Source organism: Procambarus clarkii, chromosome 88 (assembly GCF_040958095.1).
Source record: "Procambarus clarkii isolate CNS0578487 chromosome 88, FALCON_Pclarkii_2.0, whole genome shotgun sequence".
NCBI lineage: Eukaryota > Metazoa > Arthropoda > Malacostraca > Decapoda > Cambaridae > Procambarus > Procambarus clarkii.
In genome coordinates, this window is record NC_091237.1 from 20,685,200 (window position 1) to 20,711,672 (window position 26,473).

General features: G+C 41.4%; 2 protein-coding genes across 43 annotated transcripts in view; one reads left to right on the forward strand and one right to left on the reverse strand.

Moving 5' to 3' along the window:
• LOC123745767 (zinc finger and BTB domain-containing protein 14) overlaps positions 1–3,997 on the reverse strand; it is a 191,875-nt gene extending 187,878 nt beyond the window's left edge. For 39 of the 42 annotated variants that reach the window (XR_011225743.1, XM_069317665.1, XM_069317664.1 and 36 more), the window contains exons 1-2: positions 3,863–3,997; positions 1,021–1,126 (exon numbers count right to left, since the gene is read on the reverse strand). Coding sequence is in view for 41 of the 42 variants with exons in the window: in XM_069317665.1 (XP_069173766.1) it covers positions 1,021–1,126; positions 3,863–3,972 (216 nt within the window). In the remaining variant the exon portion in view is untranslated. The remainder of the gene's footprint in view (positions 1–1,020; positions 1,127–3,862) is intronic. The other 3 variants (XM_069317667.1, XM_069317666.1, XM_045726696.2) reach the window with 1 other exon arrangement.
• A 4,671-nt stretch (positions 3,998–8,668) lies between these two features.
• Positions 8,669–26,473, forward strand: part of LOC123745765 (uncharacterized) — a 34,200-nt gene continuing 16,395 nt past the window's right edge. The window contains exons 1-9 of the mRNA XM_045726645.2: positions 8,669–8,963; positions 17,004–17,195; positions 17,683–17,892; positions 19,526–19,632; positions 20,191–20,353; positions 21,310–21,374; positions 24,781–24,895; positions 25,813–25,910; positions 26,105–26,192. Coding sequence (XP_045582601.2) covers positions 8,822–8,963; positions 17,004–17,195; positions 17,683–17,892; positions 19,526–19,632; positions 20,191–20,353; positions 21,310–21,374; positions 24,781–24,895; positions 25,813–25,910; positions 26,105–26,192 — 1,180 coding nt within the window. The 5' untranslated portion in view covers positions 8,669–8,821. The remainder of the gene's footprint in view (positions 8,964–17,003; positions 17,196–17,682; positions 17,893–19,525; positions 19,633–20,190; positions 20,354–21,309; positions 21,375–24,780; positions 24,896–25,812; positions 25,911–26,104; positions 26,193–26,473) is intronic.

A 26,473-nucleotide genomic window follows, 5' to 3' on the forward strand; every position in this document is an offset into this window, starting at 1 on the left:
TAATCACAGTTGATCAAGAAAGGTATACAGTGTGAATTACCTATACAGTGTGAATTACCTAAGTGAAATTACTTGAGAGCTATGCTCTTAGTACCGTCTACCCAGTACTGTCATGTGAGGCATGAAACTACTGGTGGTTTTGGTCTCCGACTCCTTTTTCACTTAACTTGTTCCAACCATCTACTACTGTTTGCTAAAGTGAACATTGTAATATTATTTTGGCAGCTTTGTTTCCTTAGTTTGAACCTGTACATAGTGATCATATGTATCACTCTCTTTTTCTTCTATCTTCTAGCTTTGCTATACTAGTATTTAACACCTCTAATCTCTCCTCATAGCTCTTGTTCTTTTCTAGTTCCATGAACCATTTAGTTGCATGCCTTTGCATGCGTGTGTAATTACCTAGGTGCAATTACCTAAGTGTGTGAGGTGTGCAATTATTTATATATAAATAATGTGTATGTATGTATGTATTTATGTATACACATACAGTATACTGTATACAACCAGACGGTAACATTTACCATTTACTACAAAAACAAAAAACACCAACTTGCACATGAAGAACTATCCCGACACCAAGTCAAACTTTCAAACACAAATATAATCTTATGCCTATATGTATAATGTATACATATTTCTTATCGAATATGACCAAAAGGGTCAAGATCAATAACTTGTACAGTATAAATTTCTTATGTTCTTCAGAAGATGAAAAAGAATAAGATGATATTTGTCTATTTGAAAGTTTGGCTTGGTGTCGGGAGAATTCTTCATGAACAAGTTGGCATTCTTTTTGTTTTTGTAGTAAATGGTGAACGTTACCTACTGGTTAGTTTTGGTAGTGATCATGTTTCTGTCAATGATGTCTTTCAAGGCTTTCTCCTCAGTTTCGAGGACCACTGTGGAATGTAACTTTACTTGAGCTGTAACCAAACCACCCAGCTCCGGACCTCCCAACCACTGTGGAAGATTACAATAAGTGGGACAGATTCTGAAGACGCTGTCTTACAAACTTACTTTTTCCCTGAGTGTTGAAAGGATGTGACAAAATGTTGCTCTGTGATTGTTCCATGATAAAGATAACATTCCATCCGCCATCTTGATATAGCATATAAAAAAAAATCTGGAAAAAGCAAATATATAGTTAGATAACCAATGTATATACAAGTTATAAAATATATTACTGACAAGTTTACCTAAATCTGGCAATACTAATTTATCCTTATGCCAGACACAATGCAGTTTCTTCTATTGAATGGTAAGCTGAACATGCCACAAGCTGCTGGGCTGAGCACCCATCTAGTTGAAGCAGAGATAACTGTCTAGTGTATTAAATGGCCCATGTCTGCACTAACTACTGATGGAAACATCTTTTTGGTGTCACCTGAATTGTATAACTATTTACATTACCAAGATTCATCATCTCCAGCACAAAATAGCTATTGAGTAAGTTTTCTGGCAAATTTAATATACAATACATATTTTTTTAATTAAAATATAATCATGCCAATTCATAAAAATCATAATATTTTCAGTATAATAATAAGTGAAGTCATTCACTTTGAGAAAGGCTTTGGATCCCATTAGTGCCAGCTCACAGAAATCAAAACAAACTGGCAGTTAACTTAATTTTTTTTTTAATTTTGCCCCGAGGGGCGAGTTTACTGGGAAGCGCCACTCGTCCTGTGAGTGGACATACTGACATAGCAGCATGTAGAACACCTCCCAATAGGAAGAAAACCTGCTGGGTTGTTCATCCTGTCACTTGTACCCAGACACAGCTGGGACTTGCTTAACTGTCTCAAGTGAACAGCTTCTCAAACAAGATTAACATTTGTCAACCCTTAAAATCTTACGTTATCTTGCGGGTGCAAAATGGGGGAATTTTTTATGAACAGTACAATATCTGTGTTTGACAAATAATATTTTCCTAACTCAAACAATGTGGGGTTTATTATTCTACACATATTTCTAATGCTCTTAGATGTTCACATTCTCTCATGTAGTGGTCAAGGTGGTGTCCATCACTCTCACCACAGATTCTGCAACTCCCCTGCTCAACTGTTGTTTCCATTCCGAATCTCCAAGGATATTTTTATCCAAGATTCTTTAGATTTATTCTTGCTATTACTGATTCCCTCCCAGATCCACCTCCTCTTCGTCCATGATGATTGGGATTGCCACCTGCAACCATATTGTACCAGAATACAGATTCACCGATTTGTTTTTCTTTCCTCCTTTCCTCAGTTGCCAGTTTGTCAGAGTTTCGCAGAAGATGCACTCTGTCGGGGTTCACCAATCTCCCAGTTGCACCTGTAACCTAGACGTAGTCTATATAACCGAACTGCTATTTCATTGTGGATTCCTTTTGGGATATTTAATCTTTCTAATTTGGTTGCCTGAAGATACAGTACCATATTGCAGAGGGCGAACCTTCAGCTACTCTCTGGTGTAGATAGGGTTTGTTGAGGTGTGAGTTTTTTGGTGATGATGTTTTTTATGTTCTCTAGGCTGGGTTGAATTCTTTTATGTATCACTGGATGACGAGTTGCCAATTTAGCAATTTCATCAGCTTTCTCATTTAATGGGATTCCAACATGGGATGGGATCCAGTTTAAGGTTATGTTGAGTCCCAAGTCAACTTTTGCATGTTCCTATAAATTGATGGAGCACCTTTCCCCCCCCCCTCCTTGTTAAGGCCGACAAGCGATGCCAAGGTGTGATCAACCCATTCAATTGTTTCAAATTAATTTGAAGTTATTTATTATTTGCTTGTGATGACAATATGCTTTTGTTTGTGGGGGAGTGAAACTGAGTTCAACATATTTCCTTCCAAGGAGTTCAATGGACTGTTTAATTTTTCCCAAGGTGGGAGCTTGTATTAGGATATCATCTGCATATCACACTTTGTTGTGTTCCTTCTGGAAATTCAATATTTGCAATGACGTTCATAAGGATGTTGAATAGTGTGGAGCTTGAGACCCACCCCTCAAGGGAGACAGAGTTCCATACTCAGTTGTCAAGACCGTTCCGTTGAAACAGACCTTTGGTGTCCTCCCTGTCAAGTTACCACCATACTGTATTGAGGAACTATGACAAAAATCAGTTGTTTCTCTCAGATACTCAGGTAAATCAATCAGTCTAGCAATGATGAACTGTCAATCAACACAACGGGCTTTGCAGTAATGTGCTGTCAATTACAACACGACCAATACAGAAGCCACAAGCCATAGCAGGCAAGGAACAACAATAATACCAGCATTAATGAAACTATGAGAGTATAGTGAAGGTGGACGCTACTTAAGTCTCTCATTGTACACCATCACAGCTTACTATACTGCTTATATTTCTAACTACAGCTGAATTTGATGTGTATATATATAACGAGGACTCCTGAGTGGGGTGAGGAAGTATATAAAACACTAAAGCAACGGTGAGGAGGTGAGGGAGGAGCTATAATGCATCAGAGTGATGGCAGCGTCATGGTGGCGGCGGCGGCGGCATGGCGTGGGGGGAGGCCGCCTCCCGCCCTCTCCTTTGTCTTATTTCACCACCTTCCTCGCCTACCACACACACCGTGGTGCCCTCACCACCACCACACCCACACCACACACACCCGCCGCCCCTCACCCGCCACCACCCACCACAACCAACCCGTCCACCACACCAGACAAATATGAACCACGGAGACAAGGGATGCCACACCAACGGTGGTCCTCGCCTGCATCAGCGGGGATAAAACCCTTCCTATCTCTATGGCACCGCCGGCCATCACCGCCTCACCACCGCCACGCCGGCTCCTGTGCCACACACAGGCAGCCTAACTCATGCCCAGGGAGAAAAAGTAGATTATAATCACCTAAAATAGAGGTAATAGTTGTGTGGTGGAGGTGTGTGCTGCTGGCCGGGGCGACGGGTGTGTTGTGGTGGCCGCGCAGGGCTGCCACACGCCGCCCACCTCATCCACATCTCTTACCTATCATAAAACTCTATTAACACCCTTATTTACCTTATCTGAACTATTCATACAGTGGGTCAGTTATGGTAATGCTCGGCTACATTTATTATATGTGGGCGGGATGTTGTAATGGGCGTTGTAGGCCCGCGCGCATAATATAGGCTCTGGACGCGATTATTGATGTCTTTGCATGGTAACATTAATTTATTCCTGTACAACCATAATGGGCTTCCGGACTGTACCAGGGAATAATTTTTTTAAATCTTAACTCATTTCTTGCTAATTCATTTATTTCAACGTTTTGATCAACATTATGTCTTGCAACCTATTAGGATGGATTTAATTATTTATACATTTTACTTAGGCTTTATTACTTCGTGGAGAATGTAATTATGCATAGTTATAATGTTTAACTTGGTAAAACCTACTCTTCATATCATGTATATTGAACCTTTAGACCTCAAACATAACTAGCCAAAACAATACCATGCAATGCTCATCCTTGCTAAGGGGAAAGTATTTAATATAATTACTTATATCAAGATAATTTCCTTGAGTACAAGATGGCGATTTCCGTCAAAATTAAAAATTAAAAAAAGCTCCATAGTTGGCAACAATGAGTGCGCGGCGGTACCAGCCGGCTGTTGCCACTTCTCCATTATGGTCGTCTGCTACTTATTGAAATTTAACCATAGAACAATAGTTCCTACTTAAAATTTTGTACATTAATGTTTATTTGTTAATAAAACGCATGAAATGCATAGATGAGGTAAAGAGGCGCACCTGGCTCTTTTAGCCACATGTGGGAAAGCGTCATAGTTGGTATGCATGCGCCTACGCGATGCGCACCACTGTACAACTCTAGTACATCAAATTAAAAAGAAAGCTGCTTACACGGTGGCTCATGTCAAGAATTGATCATTTCTGTTGCAGTAGAAGCGATCTCGAACCCATTGTTGATGTGACGACTTATATTGAATTTTGTAACTAGCTCATCAAGATTGTAACTTGCTTAGCTAAATGAATTGTGGGGTTCAGTCCCTGAGCCCATTATGTGCCTCTGTAACCCTTTCCACTACCCCCTACAAGATGGGTATGGGGTGCATAATAAATGAACTAAACTAAGTAGAAGCGTCACTAAGCACGTCTCTTTAAATTGCCGAATATTCTTCCGAGTTTGAATATCCTGGTAGCACTGAAAGACCGATATTACCAGAATGACAATATGTTCTCAATTTAAAGAGCAAGCGAGTTGTTTAATGTCATATACTGTAATGTACCTACTGTAAACCCATTATCCCCCCCCCCCCTTATCGTACCAACAACAAGCGGGTCCCGGTAGAAAAAATGGTTCGGTCTCTAATCCGAGGTCATGTATTTGGTCTTTATTGATGAAAACTTACTGTGCTGCTTGCAGGTCTGTGTTCGATCTCCGATGGTTCAGGTGGAGCACCGTTCATTTCCCTCCATCTAAGCTCTTGGTCCTCATCCATTCCATGTGCTATAATACTGATACAGCTCTTCTAAAAGTAATTCCTTTGAACAGTAAAGGTTTACAAGAGAGAGAGAGAGAGAGAGAAAAGGTTTTATTAGTAATAAAAATAGCAGGCATAATTTCTTGCAGAATGTTCTTAGCATTACTTTACAGTTCTCAATTTCACGAGAAATCCGATTATAAATGGAGTTTCTGTACTCTTTACTAACACGTCTACAAACCAAGTATGTCAAAGTACTTGTGTACTACTAGATATACCGTTGGTTTAGGTTAGGTTTATACGAATAATTACAAGTGACTAGACCACCCACTCCAGATACAGTCCACGATGAGCAGGAAATAAAACTTTACAGTTATGTATATACCTCATTCACAATTTGAAAGTTTTAACCAATATTTGAAAAAAAAATAAAAAAATTTTCTTCTATCTTTATTAATATGAAGTGGTACTCAGAGCTGCAGTCTTGCAATCTGAAAGAAAGATAAATTATTATAGTGTAAAGGTTAAAATCTTATCAATTACGCGATTGATTAAAAAGTTCTTTTGTAGAAGAGAAACAAGCAATTAATTAAAATCCACAACACTTTGAACGTAGTTCAAAACAATTTATATTCACCAAGATTACTACTATATTAGATTATAGCCCACTGAAGGTCTTTACAGTAAATATATAAGGTGTAACGCCCCCTAACCCCCCATTGACTGTCAAAGAAGAAATTACAATGTTAATATTTAAATTTTTATTCAATCTATAATTACAAATAAGACTGAAAATTAAGTTTAGGGTTCCGAAGGCAACAGTATCAATTTCAGTTTCTGCAAAAAAAAGCAAATACCCTAATTTACTTGGCTTTTGCCTTTATTAAATATTGCATTAAGACTTTGTTGCATTACCTTTCGGTAATATGCAAGTTGCACGACCTTCGTGCAACTCTTAAATTCCCGGATACATGTTTAATCTAGTTAAAAACGCTAAACCAAGTGTGGGCGGGTAAAAAGTCATTGAAATTGCAATATCAGAGTTATTTCCACGACAAATTGTAAATCACAATTCTAGATTCGTGCCTATTACGGGGGATAATTAAGGGATCACGTCGATGGGGTTTACTAGAGCAAATAAGATTGTTGTAGCGACAGTTGTAACCGAGTAGAACAATGAAAAGGCGATAGAAAATGACTTTACTGCCTAAAAATGACTTTACTGCCTTTTAATCCGAGAAAATTCTTTGTCAAAGTACGTAGCGTGGTGGAGCCCGGCTGGACCCCGCCCAGCGCGGTAGTGCATGACAAATTCCGACACCTTGGGAGCAATGTTTTAGTGCTATTGTAAATTTTTAACAGCTTTGTGTAAATAGTGTAGCAGCACATACCTCTTAAGAAAACTATAAAACATGACCCCTAAATGAATAAACCTTTACGGCCTCACTTATCCAGCAGCCAGGGGATTCTTGTTGTGTTGATTTAGGGGCGACGATAGGGGGTTCTTGTCAAACTTTTCTATAAGCCCAAAATGCCTCGTCGTACCAGATCCAACCCAGAGAGTTAAGGCTAAGTTATTAAGAACAGACACCCAACGGGAATGGGGAGGGGCTGTAAGTACCATTAAACAAAACCATCACATGTACTTCAATCTTATGTATAGCTATATACACCTATTACAAATATACAGCACATAACACTATCACTTCCATACAGGACACAGAAAAAATTCTACAATATTCTATCGCAGTCTCTTCCCCGAGCCATTCCTCTGAAGTACTCACGCCAGCGAGTTGCTGGTCACTCTTACCTCATACCGTCCAAGGTACCCCCAAATGCCCCAATATCACTTCTGAAGAAAACAATAGTGTATAGTAAACTTGGTAAATACTTGGGTAAATACTGGTTCGGTAACAGGGTTGTTGATTTGTGGTAACGTGGTGGAGGTGGGGTCCCTCGATTGTTTCAAGCGCGGGTTGGATATGTTTATGAGTGGGATTGGGTGGTTATAGATAGGAGTTGCCTCGTATGGGCCAATAGGCCTTCTGCAGTTACCTTTATTCTGTTACGTTCTTATGTAGTAATAACGAACCTACACAGGTGTCAGTAAGCACATCACTTGGGTAACACAATTAGAAAGAACTTTTTTAGTGTCAGTGGTTGACAAATGGAATGCATTAGGAAGTGATGTGATGGAGGCTGACTCCATACAGTTTCAAGTGTAGATGTGATAGAGCCCAATAGGCTCAGGAATCTGTACACCTGTTGATTGACGGTTGAGAGGCGGGACCAAAGAGCCAGAGCTCAAGCCCCGCAAACACAACTAGGTGAACTAGGTGAGTACAATAGGGTCGGGTGCGGTCAACAGATGGCGTAAAAATCGTCACAACGAGAGAGAAATTGTTATTTTTTTATGCTTTATACTTCAATTAAAAATTCTAAATGTAAAATGTCTCTAGATTCTTTAATAAATATAGCAGGTTAATCTGTCAACATTTATTGGGCATTAAAAGTGGTGTTACCAGACGCCAAGGAGCTCAGAGAGATGTGAAGAGAAACAAGGAAATTGGAACTTGAGAAATGTTTTAGATTCCCTTAAAAAACGCCTTAAAGGTTTTTCCAAGCATACAAAACTAATGCTCGTGAAAAGAGAAGGTGGCATCAAGCAAATGTTGAACATCTCGCTGATAATTATCACGTATTTGTTCAATCGATGTTCCACTGGGATCAATAGGAAGCCCATGTTCACAATTCACATTAGCGATTCAATGGAAGAATTAATTCTGACCCAAGCTTGCCAATGAAAGGTAGAACACCAACAGAAATATTGAGAGGAAAAATCCAGACAGCTGGAGGATGATTTGAACAACATTATTGTGAGAGTGGGGACTCATTTGATGTCACCAGATGGCACGTGTAGTGAACCATAACAACAAACATTCGAAGAAGCTTAAGCAGCCGTAGTAAAATATATTTAATTCAAGGCACCCGTGCATAAATGTCCGTAATACTGTATAACCATGGATGAGGGCTACAAGTATGGACGAGGGTTAAGAGTATGGATAATGTGAGCTATAGTTACTAGTATGTGTGTAAGATTTACTAGTATGAGTGAGAACTACCAGTATAAGTGAGTTACTGGTAGGTGGTGGTGGCAGTGGTGATGGTGGTGGTAGCTGGTAGGTAGTGGTGGCAGTGGTAGGTGGTGGTGGTGGCAGTGGTGATGGTGGTAGCTGGTGAGGTGATGGTGGCAGTGGTAGGTGGTGGTGGTGGCTGGTGAGGTGATGGTGGTAGCTGGTGAGGTGATGGTGGTAGTGGTAGGTGGTGGTGGTGGCTGGTGAGGTGATGGTGGTAGTGGTAGGTGGTGGTGGTGGCTGGTGAGGTGATGGTGGTGACAGTGTCAGGTGTGGTAGTGGTAGGTGTGGTGGGAGCGTCACTACAGGCAGGAGAGCAGAGCGTTGCTGGCCACCGTCAGGACATGGCCTCTTCCCCAAGCCTCTTCCTGCTGCTTCTCGCGCTCCTCGCTGGTAAAGTTATTCTCCACACTTAACTTTGTCCTAACCTGTCAACTTCCCTGAATTAGTGTGATCTTCGTCAATTAAATCAGTACTAAACTATTTTTTCTCTAAGTAAACTTAACCGGGTTTTCCTAACTATTCTTCAAACTTATATTAGGTTATCCTTACTTAGTGCTCTTTCATTTCCCTCTCTTAGTAGTAACCTTTCTATATATAACCTAAATTAGAACTAATTTACCTAATTACCGTAATTTAGTGGTAGGTTCATTCATTACAGGTTGTTCATAAATTATTTACTTAGGATATTTATTTGCTTAATGAAATTTAGTGTTCAATTTCCTACCAATCGAAACTTAGTTGATTGTAATCCATCTTTCTTAGAAGGTAACGTGTCAACCTCCCTAATATAGTGCTCATTTGTCTACTTTCCTAATTTATTGCTTACTTGCCCTATAACCCTGGCTTAGTATTAACCAGTTTCCCTACCTTAACTTGACTAGGACGCCTCAAGAGCTTAGTTCTAACTTTTCTATCCCTTGGGTCTTCTTTTCTCACCTCGGTCCTTGCATATCCACCTACTCATAATTCTAACTTGTCCACTTTTTTAACGTATTCTTAACTTTCCCCGTATAAATTTAACACTACCTGCTTGATGGGGTTCTGGAAGTTCTTCTACTCCCCAAGCCCGGCCCGAGGCCAGGCTTGACTTGTCAGAGTCAAGCCTATGTCCATCTTCCTAATTTAGTCACCTGGGGCCAGATTCACGAAAGCACTTACGCAAGCACTTAAGAACGTGTATATCTTTCCTCAATCTTTGACGGCTTTGGTTACATTTATTAAACAGTTTACAAGCATGAAAATTTCCCATTCAACTGTTATTATTGTTATAAACAGCCTCCTGGTGCTTCGGAGCTCATTAACTGCTTAATAATTGTAAAGAAAGCCGCCAAAGATTGAGAAAAGATGTATAGGTTCGTAAGTGCTTGCGTAAGTGTTTTCGTGAATCTGGCCCCTGTTCTAATTTGGAGCCAAGTTTTTTTTTATCTTATACTCTAGCCTAACTTAGTGCTTGTTTGCCAACAATCTTATCATAGTGCTAAATTGTTCATCTCCATATTTTAGCACTAATCATTAATACTAACTTGTCAACTTTCCTTACGTCGTGATAACTTGCTTACCTCCCTAACTTGGTGATAAACTTTATCTTATCCCTAACATAATGCTAACTGGTTTCCTATCCAAACTTAGTGCTAAAATGTTTTACCCTAATTTGGTACTATATTGTACATTACATAAGCGAGGCGCTAACTTGTTCACGTATCACAAAGTGGTGCCTATATTGTTTCCTTCCTCTGTGTTATAACTTGCTGGTCTCCCAATTATAGTGCTAAACTGTTCATTACACTTTGTGTTAAATTATCCACTTCCAAAAATTAGCGCCAACTTTCCATTTCCCTAACTTGGTGCCAACTTGCTTACAAATTTGGCTATAATTTGTCGCTTTTCCTATTTGAATGCCAACTTGCTTACAAAAGTACATGCAAATCAAATAAATTGCAAAAAGTCCCATGTCCCATGGAAGTTGTATACCAACTCATTCATCTACTCTAGACTGTCCTTGGAACGTATATAAAATCACATCTTTTTACCTTAAAAAACAGAGTAATTAACGTACAAAACTGCTGGGATTACACAATTACGCTGGGATTATAGTGTTATTATAATAACTAAAGACTATATCAATCTTAATAATTTGATTAAAATAATCGAAAAGTATTTGTAAATAACTACAGTAGTTCACAAAACATGTTATATAAAGTTAAATCCAGTTTGTCTTTAAAACCGCCTCGACCCATCCTAAGAAAATATACATTCGTTACAAGCATATATAGTGTTAAACTATAGATCACTTTACGAAAAAGAGTACCCAAAAGGTATATTTCAACCCATCCTCCTGTTCAGGTAGTTACAAAAAGTACTATGTGGACCATCGTACATACATAGACGTAATAGACAAGTAGATAGCAGAATTTAATACTATTCACTTTAAGACCGAAAAAATATGCTAAAAACCAAGTTTAAATACTCCTAAGCCTAGTATGTACTCTTATTAGGCTTCAAATAACATGTATTGGGCCTAGGAAGGCAAGGTTAGGTTAAGTTTTCCTTGCAACATCAATACAACAAATTTCCGGTTTGTCCAAATTCAGTAGTACTGATTTCTACTTTTTAATTACCTTTTACGTCAATATATCTACGATGGTCCTCGTCATTACTATAAGTTTACCGGAACAGGAGGATGGGCTGGTATATTCACTGACTTCCGTAATAGATATAGCTGATCACCACAAATTTTTCAAACTCCAACACAATTTAATCAGAAATCACTCTTAATAACAATATACATTCATATGTAAGTAGCAAACACCAATATGTAACCTTTGATGACATGTCTTCAAATAACGTCGGTGTCTAAATCAAAACAGTAGCCTATACAAGGTCCTCACCCATTGCTCATTTACATAAATAATATAACATCTACCATTTCAGTCCAATACTGTATTCTGGTGACACTACCTTTAGATTTTCTATTACTATTCGAAACGCCATTAATCACACATTATAAACAACGAATTTTGACAATTCATTCACTCATCATATATATATATTCAGAAGGACATAGCTGCTTTGTAGAAAATACCATACTGGGCAACAAAAATCATTGCAGAAGTAAGTCAACTCTTGTACCAGGAATGGTTGAGGGCTTCAGGGCTAACAACACTGCAAACAGTGTTGTTAGCCCTGATGAACATGACAGGGTGGATCTCATCGAAACATTTAAAATACTAAAAATTTGGAGGATATTGATCCAAACAATTTCTTCGGTAAAATTTTAAAGCCCATCTGGAAAAAGTCTTTAGGGCGAATAGGGGGACCTTTGACAAGCCGCCGGCTTCCTGTTCTCGTAGAACCCACTGCAGCGTCAGTGTCCCTCAGGTAAATTCAGGTAAATATTCTTCAAATGTGTCAGCAGTGACTTAAACGCCTCTCGCAGAAGGCAGTATGTTTTATTGATAAAACTTTCAGAATATTCTCAGCACGGTGAAAGTTATCGTGAACATAAATGTGATCATTCTCTTTGACAGTAGTGTTGAATTTTGCCTCGATAAATTGTAATACGAATATATAGATCCCAACTTTAGACTTTGATATAAAAATGGATGAAGTATTTGAACTCGCTATACTGTGTTCTCAAAATTACATGGGAATAGGTTACCTCTGATTACCATTGTTGTGCTCTAGGGAAGCCTTTCAAATTGGATGATTGAATGTTTAATGAAAAAATATGCTGGCAAATATAATGTTCAAACAAATATTAAATTTTGGGATATGTACACCAGAAATAAAGATATCAATGTTCGAAATAAGGCAATTGAACACTAGGAATCATAATAAAAAATGCTCGCAAATAAGACAGCTAATATTATTTACCAGCTTTATGTTGACCTATTATACTATGTTTCATGTGTGACCTGTGACCTGTAACCGTAATCTCTCAGCCCCACACTACCGGTCGCCCCAACGACCCCTGGTGCCCAGTATATATATAAGTGCTTGATGGAGAGCTGACGCACGCATGCCACCACCCTCCATATTTAATGTGAATATTTATTATGGATGACAATTGTGTACCCTCCGCACGCAATGGTGGCAACTTTGTACTTGTATTCACAGTTAAGAGCAGACATAAATCCATATCTATAATTAAGTAAAGGCTGTAAGTAGTAGATACGCGTCCCCGCCGTTTAGGTACGAGCACCATCATATAAATGTTCTAGTTATGACCACTCAAACTTTGGCGTTTTAGCAGGTGTAAACACGAGATGAAGAATGAGCAGAGTTTCGCTTCTCTTAAAACTCTCCATTTATATATCGATATTATGATTTAGTACAGGAGTTCTTTCAGTCCTAGTGGCTAATCCCTGCTATCAATCTCCAACCAGAGATCAGCCACCAACCGATGATCCCCCCCCCCAAAGAGCAACCTATCCACAGGCTAGGCTCGTGGGCCACATAGAGCAACCTATCATCGGGCTAGGCACGTGGGTGACGCAGGTAGAGCAACTTATCCTCAGGCTAGGCTCGTGGGTGACAGAGCAACCTATCCTCGGGCTAGGCACGTGGGTGACACAGGTAGAGCAACCTATCCTCAGGCTAGGCTCGTGGGTGACGCAGGTAGAGCAACCTATCCTCAGGCTAGGCTCGTGGGTGACAGAGCAACCTATCCACAGGCTAGGCTCGTCCAAGCTGCAGGCGACCCCAATGACGCACTCATCAGTTTACAATTTAAACCTGTTGATCAAAAAATAGGAACGTTTTCAAATATAAAGTATTATTATATAGTTAGGGCAAGGTTAGATGTTTAGGTTCTATTGGCAGTTATCTAATATTTGTATTACGTAGGTGAAGCATACTTAGAGGTGCGATTTCAAACATAAGAAGAGAGCGAAGCACTGTACGAGTAAAGATGTTCAATGGTAAATAGAACAAAATGGTATGCAATAAATGTGTTATACTCAAACAGTCAAAGGCACCTGCACAGAAAGTGTGCGCTTCTAGCTTGTAACATCCAAAACTTAAAGATCATATTTACATCAATTTACAATGGAAAATTCTACATTTATATATATTTTATATAATTCTCAGGAAACCAATATACCATCACCGAGCAGCACTGTGGAGAAATGCCCGACAGACCACTGGAACATTATCTAACACAGTGCACGGTTACAAACCCATTAAGATTTCAACTTAGATTCAACAGAGCAGAAGTTGTTAAACACATGGGGACAAAATCTTACTGAAGCGACCATACGAGTCATAAATACTCATACTCCGCCCAAGTAAAACAGAAACAAGCAACACTTAGGGGGCCCGCCAGAGGCTTAGGGCCCGCACAGGAATATCCCTGCAAAAAAAAAAAAAAAATTCAAGCATGAGCCGTGAACCCCAAATGTTATACGTGATCCTGCCTCGCAAGAACTTCAATTTATTTAAGTATGAAACAATAAAAAATCTCATTAAATCCATTCTCCACATGAAGCTTTAAGAGTATATGTAATCCAGTTTACAAGAACAACTTTCTGCTTACAGAAATAAGATATATACATATTATTCTCAATATCGGTACATTGTTCACACACCTATTGTTGTCCTTAATGGCCAACACCAACAACCTGTCATTAGTAGGGAGGGTCTCATGAATATAGCGATACAAAAGTTCACGTCGTTTTGGGGCAATAAATTTAACATGAAGGTTTGTCCATGTTACTCGCGGGTTAGAGTGGGTATGCCTCCTCTACTCCAGGAACTGTATGTGGGAGGAGAACATAATACACTTGTTGAATGTTCATCATTAAACAAAAACTTCAACATTACAAATCTGCCTGAGAACATCAATAAAATTTGAACATCTTTACTCAACCATTGCTTCGCTATCTTCCTATGTCTGAATCACACCGCTATGTGTGCCTCACCCACGTATGTAGGGTCGCCAGCAGCTTGGACGAGCCTAGCATGAGGATAGGGTGCTCTACCTGCGTCACCCACGAGCCTAGCCTGAGGATAGGTTGCTCTACCTACGTCACCCACGTGAGTGTGTGTGTGTGTGCGCGCGCGCGCTCACCTAGTTGTGCTTGCGGGGGTTGAGCTCTGGTTCTTTGGTCCCGCCTCTCAACTGTCAAACAACTGGTGTACAGATTCCTGAGCCTACTGGGCTCTATCATATCTACATTTGAAAGTGTGTATGGAGTCAGCCTCCACCACATCACTGCCTAATGCATTCCATCTGTTAACTGCTCTGACACTGAAAAAGTTCTTTCTAACGTCTCTGTGGCTCATTTGGGCACTCAGTTTTCACCTGTGTCCCCTTGTTCGAGTACTACCCGTGTTAAACAATTTATCTTTATCTACCCTGTCGATTCCTCTTAGAATTTTGTAGGTAGTGATCATGTCCCCCCGAGCGTCGTCTTCCAGCGACGTGAGGTTCATTTCATGCAGCCTTTCCTCGTAACTCTTGCCTCTTAGTTCTGGGACTAGCCTAGTGGCATACCTTTGCGAGTGTATACACAGGCGACATACCTCTCTGTGCGTGTGTGTGTGTGTAGCTATTTACTGACACGTGAAGCCACTCACTAGAATTCATTAAAAATGTATTATAAAATTGCTATGTAAAAAAAAAAATTCGAGAGGTGTGTTTTGCTTTCGCCTCCGTGGCTACATTGATCGGTGAGTTAGCCTTTGGTGGTGAGTAACTGAGTCAATTCCCCCTCACGTACCTCCTTCACTGTTTTTATGACATCCACCAACCCGTTATAAATGTAACATACTAGATAAAAAATAAGAGCAGGGTAATATTGACGCTTTCTATTTATCGCCCTCGATTGGTTGGGTGGGTTGCCTGCGTTCGTAACGTTCTGGTTTACACGAAACAGTTACTTTTTTACGGAGTGAACTCAAACAGACAGACAGAGACTTAAACAGACAGACAGAGACTTAAGCAGACAGACTTATACAGAACATGCGTACAAACATATACAGACTTATACAGAACAGAGAGAGAGAAATACTTGTACCTAAAAAAACAGTTAGACTTACACAGAACAGACAAAGATAGGCATGTACGGAACAGACAGACAGACAGACATTTAAACTCCGCAAGCACAACTAGATGCATACAACTAGGTGAATACACACATACACACCATACACAGGGCCTTGCGGCTGAGTGGACAGCGCCCTGCGGCCGTAGTCCTTAGGGCCTGGGTTCGATTCTCGGCCGAGGCAAAAACAAATGGGCAGTTTCTTTCACCTGACGCCCTTGCTCACCTAGCAGTAAATAGGCACCTGAGAGTTAGATAACTGCTACGGGCTGCAGCCTGGGATGTGTGTGTGTATGTGTGAACTATATAGTAGGAAATATAAAGGAAAAATAAGCTAGGAGTCAGTACATTAGACAACCGACGGCTAGAAAGGCGGGGTCCACGAGCTAACAGCTCAGTCTTGCAGGCACACATAGTCAATACAAATGGTAAGCACACACACACACCTCACACACATATCCAAGGGAATTAATTTAAAAATTGAATAGAACATAACTGTCAGCCATATTTCATGGTGGTAAGCAAAAAGCAGAATGAACAGCGAGCAGAAGTTGTGTACACTAAGAGGAAGGGAATAGTGACATCGGGTATCCTGATACACAAACAAACATGGACGCAGCGTCACGCAACAAGGCAGTGAGGTGCCAACACTGCTAATCTAGTATTTACACGGAAGAAAGCAGGCGTAGGCAAGGATAGTGTGAAGAACCACTAGGAACATGAGGCTGTTGTTCTTGTGCAGTAATATGTAAAGGAGCTGAGAGAGAGACGAACGCTGGGAACAATAATATAACATTAATTCCGTGAGCGGACGTACTCAGATCAGTGAGAGTTGAATGTGATGCTGACTTGGAATGACAGTTTAGTTAATTAAATAATGAAGTACATCACCTGGAGACGTGGAGAGGCTGTGGACAGGTACATTACCATACAAGGAGGGGAATGAGAGGAGGAAGACCAAGTCATAGTTCAACAAGAGGTATCGGGTAGCAAAGAACAGGTACAAAAAAGTCTAGAAGAATTGCAGGAAATATGACAGTGAAAAAAGAGGGAAGCAAACACGGGGGCTAGACGAGAATATGCCAAAATTAGTCCTGAAACAAAATTGCTGTTCACAAACGGTATCGCCCAGAGGCCAATGATCGATCAGTTCTGCTAAACACTATAAAAACTTGGTCAACGACCAGGTTATCAGATAAAGAACAGATAGGAACTCATTGACAGAACTTCCTCGTTCCGTGAAAATAGCGGTTAATAAAATTCTGAAGGTCTTATAAAATATAAATGTTAGGATAACTGCCCCCATGCTGTTATGTGATGTTGGTAAACAATAGTATTGCGTGTATCGTACTGTACTGACACCCGGGTTAATTATCTACTGGTTCAGTTGGGCCAGGAGCGGCGGTGTGTCCCACAGATCCCCATCCGTCGAAGGAGGTGGTGCACGATCTGAGCGACGGCTTCAAGGCCCTCACCTGCAATGACACTGTTCAGTCCACTTGGAATGCCTCCCAGCGGATCCTTGTGTCCCAGTGTGTGGCAGGAGTGTGGCAGTACTCCTACAACACCTGCTCTAGAGGTGAGTCTATCACCTCCAGGTCACCCTCAGACCATAGTACCTCTAAAGATCATTAATACTCTGAATCAAATCTTTTAGCTTTAGTAGTCAAAAAACACATCTGCCTATACTAGAGAACTTTCATCCTAATATTTGAGATAAAGATGTTTCCTTTCGTATGTTGACCAGACCACACACTAGAAGGTGAAGGGACGACGACGTTTCGGTCCGTCCTGGACCATTCTCAAGTCGATTGTGGGGTATGACCCCCGCCACTGCCCCCCGAATGAGAAGGCAGGAGGCAAACCGGGAGTCCCCCTAATATTTGACAATCGACTTGAGAATGGTCCAGGACGGACCGAAACGTCGTCGTCCCTTCACCTTCTAGTGTGTGGTCTGGTCAACATACTTTAGCCACGTTATTGTGACTCATCGCGTGCATGTTTCCTTTCGTGTTTGTCTTCAGTTGTGTGTGTGTGTGTATATTATATGTATACTCTATATGTAGGACAATCCGCTACGGCGGTGTGCAACAAGACGGAGGTGCCGATCCCAGCCAATGCCACGGCCCGGCTGAGCTTCACGGACTTCGAAATGAACTTGTACGGTGTAGCCTACCAGTGTAACGCCCCGCTTGTCTGGCTCTCCGGCGCCCCCAACAGGATCACTCAGTGTGTCAACGGCTCTTGGACTCCAATATTTGATGTTTGTGACGTAGGTACGTATCTTAAGAGACAAATATAAAATGATAAACATCTCCAAAGGATTCCTGATCAACAAGGCTGTGCAGCAGGCGTCACCCAGGAACCCTGATCAAAGACCGAGCCACTTGGATGTTGATGTTCAGACCAATCTCTCATTGAATACCCAAAATAAACAATGGTTGTATAGGTTTGTGGCGATGTTGTGAGGTAAGTACGGAAATGTTCCTTACAATGAAGTTAAAACATGTGTATCCGTGAGGCCATCTCCAGCGTGTCGGATACGGGTAACTTCGTACATAACACCGTTTGCCAACGAATTTAATGCCTAAGTAACCTAATTTAAAATAATCTAAACTAACCCAATTTTAAGAAGCCTAGTCTAACCATATCTATACCTGCGTATATCGTTACTAAGATAACGATATACGCAGTTTTGGCAAGCAGAAATCGAGCTATGTTCGAAACGCTTGTGTGACGACCCCGCAAGGCTTCGTACCCTAAGTGTAAATAACGTCTGAAGCAAATGGTTTTGTGGTGACAAGACAATGCTAAAGTCGAGTGGACAAAGCTGAAAGAGGAATGATCCAGACAATGTTTACTAGTCGTAAATCCTTAGATGGCTGACAGCATGTGAGCTGTGTGAGGTATGAAGGTATATGGGTCAATGGAGCCAACGACGGCGATTCATGGTGGCGTTGCGTGGTCAATAGTGGATCTACGGTGCTTGATAATGGTTGCTCGAAGGCTGCTTTTGATACCACGACGGTTAATGGTGGTGGTGGTGGTAGTCTTGACGGTTTGTGTTGCCTTGACGGTTAATGGTGGTGGTAGCCTTGACGGTTTGTGTTGCCTTGACGGTTAATGGTGTATTCTTGACGGTTAATGGCGTAGCCTCGACGGTTAATGTTTTTTATTATTATTTTCTACCACAGATGTGGCCACACATTTACAATGCTAACCAGCATATATATACATTTTCTTCTGACCTCCATGGACAGGGTTAGAGATGTGTTAAACATATAGTTCAGGGGTTTATTGAACAATCAACCACAGGAGGAATGTCAATAGTTCAACCTTGGAAGGGACCGCAATACAAACAAAAATATATATTTCCAGCCTTCCTGTCCCTGACAAAACTAATTATTTTTTTGGATATATGATAACGGTATTAATTAATTTTGATGTCACTTTATTTTTGTTATAGTACCCCACCTGCAATGTTTGGTGTAGATTATCAGTTAATAAGTAAAAAAAATCCGAAAATGAGATAGTTTTGATGTAATGAAACATTGTGGAATGACTTCTTTGGCTGCTGCATCTGCTAGTTAGATTTAATTATCCAGTAACGCTCTAACTTTTGTGTGTCATCTGCAGATGAGATACAACCAGTACTGAATGTCTAATATTATAGGGTTAGTAGCCATGTTATTATCACCACGAAAGAGCCAGTTAACAGTGTGAAATTGAAATTGAAATAAGTTTATTGAGGTAAAATACAGACAAAGGGATGAGGTAGCTCAAGCTATTCTCACCCCGTTCAGTACATCGTGTTAATACATACATAGACACACATCACAAACAATAAACATATTACCAAACATTCTGAGAGATAAACATATACATTTCCTAACAGTGTGTGTATTTCAGGGTGCGGGACGGCGCGTGATTGTGCAGACTTGGTTCTGATGGGGTTTAATGCCTCCGGACTCTACAGAATCATACCCAGCGGGGACCCAGCTGATCCGTGCATTACGGTGAGTCCTGGGACCCGTGATCCTGCTAGCTATAACCCCTAGGTGAATCCTAGGACCTCTTGGTTTAGCGAGTGGTAGCCTCCAGGGCAGTCCTAGGATTTCCGATTCAGCTAGTAATAGCCTTTAGGTGAGTTCTAGGACTCGTGATTCTCCAGGCGAGTCCTTAAGTGATCTCAGGTGTGTAGTGTCACTAACAACAGATAATACTACAGGTGTGGTGTCACTAACAACACATAATACTACAGGTGTGGTGTCACAAACAGATGCTACTACAGGTGTGGTGTCACTAACAACACATAATACTACAGGTGTGGTGTCAAAAAGATGCTACTACAGGTGTGGTGTCACTAACAACACATAATACTACAGGTGTGGTGTCACTAACAGATGCTACTACAGGTGTTGTGTCAAACAGATGCTACTACAGGTGTGGTGTCACTAACAACAGATGCTCTGGCAGGTATAGTGTGGCTAACAACGGATGCTACTGCAGGTGTGGAGGACTAATAACAAATGCCCTTGCAGGTGTGGAAGGACTAATAAGAGATGTTGTTGCAGGTGTGGTGTGACCTGAACAACACAAGTGTACAAGGAGGGAGTGGCTGGACAACCATCTTCAGACAGTATAACGGCAATACAAACTTCAGTAACTTACAGTTACAGGATTTCATGTTTCCTATTGGCGACCCTGACCCTAGCAGTAATGTCGTCTACTTCATAGGTAATGTGTAATTACATAAGCGTAATTACCTAAGTGTAGTTACAGGATGAGAGCCACGCTCGTAGTGTCCCGTCTTCCCAGCACTCTTTGTCCTGTGACAGGCTGAAACTACTGACTTTTTTGTTTAATTGCACCGCCTTCTCACTTACTCCAATCGTCTATCACTGTTTGCAAATGAAAACTTTCTAATATTTTTTCGGCACATTTGTTTCCTTAGGTTGAATCTGTTACCTGTTGCAGATTTCAGTAATTCCTCTCTTGTCAATTTCGTCGATTTCTATTTACTATGTGATTATGTCGCTTCTTTTCCCATCTGTCTTCTAGCTTTGGTATATTTGACACTAGCCTCTCTTTGTAGCTCTTGTTTTTCAGTTCTGGAAGCCATTTTCTAGAATGCCTTTACACCTTTTCCAGTTTATTGATGTGTTTCTTGAAATATGGGCACCATACAACTATTGTATATTCCAGTTTTGGTCTCACTAAGGTCACGAACAGTTTCTTTAATATTTCGCATCTATGTACTTAAAAGGGATTCTAAAGTTGGAAAGTATAGCATAGGCTTCTCGCACAATATTCTTTATTTGGTCCTCAGGGAACAGTTTTTCTGTCCCAGAACCATCCCTAAATTTCTTTATCAGAATTCGTTAAAGTGTTTCACATAATTTGTAGGTTGTGTGGGGCCTATTTTCTGCTATTCCACATTCCATAACGTGGCATTTATTCACAGTGAATTCCATTTGTCAAGTATTTCCCAATTGTGTGTGTGAAGTTAGGATATCATGTTATATCTCCTTAATAGATTTACTAATACAGTATATATTGTGTTGCCAAATATAAGTTCATATCAAGAGGTTGTCCCTCCTAGTTACACCCCCGACGCCCTGCTCCTGTGTGGAGCGGGTCCTCCAGCAAGCTTCCTGCCTCCTGTCCTTACGTGATTTTTCCTTGTACCACAGGACTGGAGAAGTTAGCGGACCTAAACTGGGAGAGGAATGGGAGCACCCGGCCGCTGGTGTTGGAGGTAAGGTCCTCAAGGTGTCGCCTGCCGGTCTGCCTACCGCACCTGGCCACCCCGACAACGGCACTAACATATCTCTTTCATATGTGTCACAACACACTTTGAACTGAATACAGATGTGTAATAACAAAGTTAATATCCTGAGATAAAAATCAGACATTCTAAAATTAAATGCTTTTAGTTGCATTACAAAGTCATCTGACAGTTGACAGCTATCTCTCACACACACACACACACACACACACACACACACACACACACACACACACACACACACACACACACACACACACACACACACACACACACACACACACACACACACACACACACACACACACACACACACACACACACACAGGAGTACGAGGACAGCAACAAGACATGTATGGATGAACTGCAGAGGGCAGCAACTTTAGCGCATAGAATGAGAGCGAAGCTGCTGGTCATGGGGGACCTAAATCACGGAGAGATAAATTGGGAAACGAGGAATCCCCATGGCGGGGAGGAGACCTGGGGAGCGAAGCTGGTAGACGTTATTGACAGGAATTTCCTAACACAGCATGTGAAAGAAGATACTAGGGAAAGAGGAGGGGATACGCCCAGCCTATTAGATCTCATTATCACTCAGAATGTAGAAGACATCGAGCAGTTGGAACATGAAATACCACTAGGAGCTAGTGACCATTGTGTCCTAGTCTTTGACTACATGATGGAGCTTAAAATTGTGACCAAAGGACAAGAGGTCCGGGAAAGGAGACTTGATTACAGAAAAGGGGACTACAGAAGGATAAGGGACTACCTGGGAGAAGTGCAGTGGGAGGAAGAACTTAGAGGAAAAACAGTGCAAGGTATGATGAACCAAGTCATATTGAAATGCAAGGAGGCTGAAGATAGATTTATTCCAACAATAAAGGAAAAAAGCAGGAGGGAATATAATAACCCATGGTTTAATAGACAGTGTCAGGAAGCAAAGGTGAGAAGCAGGAGGGAGTGGAGGAAGTACAGAAGACAAAGGACAGAGGACAACAGGATTAGATGTAACAGAGCTAGGAATGATTACATTAACATAAGACGAGTGTCGGAAAGAAATTATGAGAACGATATTGCAGTCAAAGCGAAAAAGCAACCAAAATTACTACATAGCCATATAAGAAGGAAGATGTCGGTAAATGACCAAGTGACAAGACTGAGGAAAACAGAAGGGGCATATACAGAAAGCGACAAGGAAATCTGCGAGGTACTGAATGCAAAATTCCATGGAGTGTTCACAACCGAGCCTGAGCAGCTCCCATTGTTAGAAGAGATTACCCAAGATGAAAGACTATCGGATATAGAGGTGACAGCAGAGGATGTAATGAAACAGTTGACAACACTGGATGCAAATAAAGCTGTTGGACCAGACAAAGTATCACCGTGGATACTCAAAGAGGCAGCGCAGGCTCTCAGCGTGCCTCTGGCAATGATCTTTAATGAGTCACTTATGTCGGGAGAATTGCCCAGTTGCTGGAAGGAGGCAAATGTCGTACCGATTTTCAAAAAGGGTGATAGGGAGGAGGCACTTAACTACAGACCCGTATCACTGACAAGCATCCCCTGCAAAATACTTGAAAGAATAATTAGGCTAAGACTTGTTGAGCACCTGGAGAGCATTGGGTTTGTAAACAAGCACCAACATGGGTTCTGGACAGGGAAATCATGCCTAACAAACCTTTTAGAATTCTATGATAAAGTAACAAGGATAAGGCAGGACAGAGAAGGCTGGGCAGACTGCATATTTCTTGACTGCCAAAAGGCCTTTGATACGGTACCGCACATGAGACTGCTATACAAACTTGAGAGGCAGGCAGGAGTAAGCGGAAAGGCCCTAGTATGGGTGAAGAACTACCTAACAGGAAGGAGCCAGAGGGTAATGGTAAGGGGCGAAAAGTCGGACTGGCGAACAGTAACAAGTGGAGTACCTCAAGGATCGGTGCTGGGACCAATCCTCTTTCTAATTTACGTAAATGATATGTTTACAGGAGTGGAATCATACATGTCAATGTTTGCAGATGACGCAAAATTAATGAGAAGAGTTGTGACAGACGAGGATTGTAGGATCCTCCAAGAGGACTTAAACAGGCTGCAGAGATGGTCAGGGAAATGGCTACTGGAGTTTAACACCAGTAAATGTAAAGTTATGGAAATGGGATCAGGTGACAGGAGACCAAAGGGACAGTACACAATGAAGGGGAACAGCCTACCTGTAACGATTCGAGAAAGAGACCTGGGAGTGGATGTGACACCTAATCTAACTCCTGAGGCACATATAAATAGGATAACGACAGCAGCGTACTCTACACTGGCGAAAATTAGAACTTCATTCAGAAACCTAAATGAGGAAGCTTTTAGGGCGCTTTACACTGCCTACGTGAGACCCGTCTTAGAGTATGCCGCGCCATCATGGAGCCCCCACCTGAAGAAACACATAAAGAAACTGGAGAAGGTTCAGAGGTTTGCGACGAGGCTTGTCCCAGAGCTACGAGGGATGGGATATGAAGAGCGGCTGAAGGAACTGAACCTTACGACACTAGAGAAAAGAAGGGAGAGAGGAGATATGATAGGGACATATAAAATACTCAGGGGAATTGACAAAGTGGAAATAGATGAAATGTTCACACGTAATAATAACAGAACGAGGGGACATGGGTGGAAACTGGAAACTCAGATGAGTCACAGAGATGTTAGGAAGTTTTCTTTTAGCGTGAGAGTAGTAGAAAAATGGAATGCACTTGGGGAACAGGTTGTGGAAGCAAATACTATTCATACTTTTAAAACTAGGTATGATAGGGAAATGGGACAGGAGTCATTGCTGTAAACAACCGATAGCTAGAAAGGCGGGATCCAAGAGTCAATGCTCGATCCTGCAAGCACATATAGGTGAGTACATATAGGTGAGTACACACACACACACACACATTATACAAAGTGAAACATTGGGTAAATACTGGAGCAGTTAAGAGCAAGACATAAGACGAGGAGGAAGGCAGGGTGAGTCATAGTACACAATGACGAGGCGATGAGTCACAATAACGTGGCTGAATGAAGAATGTTGACCAAACCACACACTAGAAGGTGAAGGGACGACGACGTTTCGGTCCGTCCTGGACCATTCTCAAGTCGACTTGAGAATGGTCCAGGACGGACCGAAACGTCGTCATCCCTTCACCTTCTAGTGTGTGTGTGGTCTGGTTAACACACACAATGACGATATCTGACACAGTTCAAAATATGCTACATTATTCCATTTGGTCGAAGATCGTTGATAAAAAGTGAGTTCTAGTTCTTTTTCGCATTGGTAACAAGTAACTGGACACAGGTGAGATGGGACATTATAGTGACACAGATAATGAGCACACCTCGCCCACAGGTGACCCTGAACACAACTGGTGGCAGGCAGCTGTGGTCCGCCTTCGACAACTTCCAGATGAGTCAGGCACCAAACTATACCCTCCGGGAGGTCGGCGGCTTCTACGGCACCGCTGGTAAGATGATGCATTATGTGCACTTCATCCCTCATTGTGTAGACTCCCTTATCGTGTCCCCCCCTTCCTCCCCACTATCATTCTCATTTTATTTTAATTTCCCTCTCGCTCTTCAGTGAGTTCTTGGTTTTAAGGTGATTACGAATTAAGTTTGTTGCCATTACTTTACTTCATTCCCCGGAAACAGTGCTAGACTAATTGGATAGTAGTTATAGTGTAGACATGTCTTCCCTTTTTAAGGAAATTGCGTTTGAACCGTTACCTCATCTCTGACACCATCTCCTGGGCACTGCCTTGGCATGGCCACGGGGAAGGGGAGGACTTTCTTGTAGTTTTCGGGACCTCAAGGGTGCCTTCTCTCCCTCCGTCCACCTGCCGGAGACGTCTTTCGTTGGGGCGACCATGGCTGGACTGGGGCGCCAAGGGTATGCAACTGCTTACTGTAGAGGAGTGCATTTTGTTGTTGACCAGACCACACACTAGAAGGTGAAGGGACGACGACGTTTCGGTCCGTCCTGGGCCATTCTCAAGTCGATTGAGAATGGTCCAGGACGGACCGAAACGTCGTCGTACCTTCACCTTCTAGTGTGTGGTCTGGTCAACATACTTCAGCCACGTTATTGTGACTCATCGCCTGCATTTTGCTGTTGTTGGGAACAGTCTCCTCTCTTGAAAATGAGAAGCATCATTATACCCAGCCATTCTCATTACTGTATCTGTTCAGCCGGTGCTTGAAAACTTCCTGTGGCGTGCCAATGAATTTATGTCTATGATGCTACTTGGTAAATTTGTTTCGCGCATTTTCAACCTTATTTATACCTAGAAATTCACTGTTTCTTTCATATTTTTATATGAACTATTCAGTTATGCACATCGTCATTGTTGTAGTGCGTATTAAAATCTGTATTTGTTTTCAGGATATGCCTTGATGATGAACGAAGGTTATAATTTCATCAGCCAAAATGGAACATACTGGTGGCTGCCGAGTGACTCAACACAGCTGCAACAAAACTTAGTAAGTTCCCTTATTCTCCAGTCTGTTTACTCTGGTCGTCCACACTCGCTACATGTGCTAGGTATGTGCTACATGTGATACATCTAAGGTGACAACACGCTACACCGCTTGAGTTGAATGTGGGAGGCTCAAGTCTCCGTCTTCACGAACGTCAACACTGTTATTTATAATAATTAATTGTTTAACTTCTACAGGCGTTCTTAACCGCGAGTTCACCGAGATGGAATAACTTGTCCGTGGAGAGCGTCACCATGAGGGTTCGCTCACTTGCCTACGACACTGGTGAGGTTCACACCACAACCCGTCCTCGACTCAAGTTCATTCCATCCAGCGGTCGACCCCACAGACGCATTCATAAATTCTTACATGCGTTCATTCAAAGCAGGAATTTTCTCAAATATAAATGAATATTATAATATCATATTATGCATATATAGGCATAGGTTAGGCTCACAATGTATAAGTCAAATACTGACTTATTAAAATCTACGTAAGTCAGTATCAGACTTATGGGCTGGAGGATAGGCTGTTAAATGGATCATATACACAAACCCACATTACAG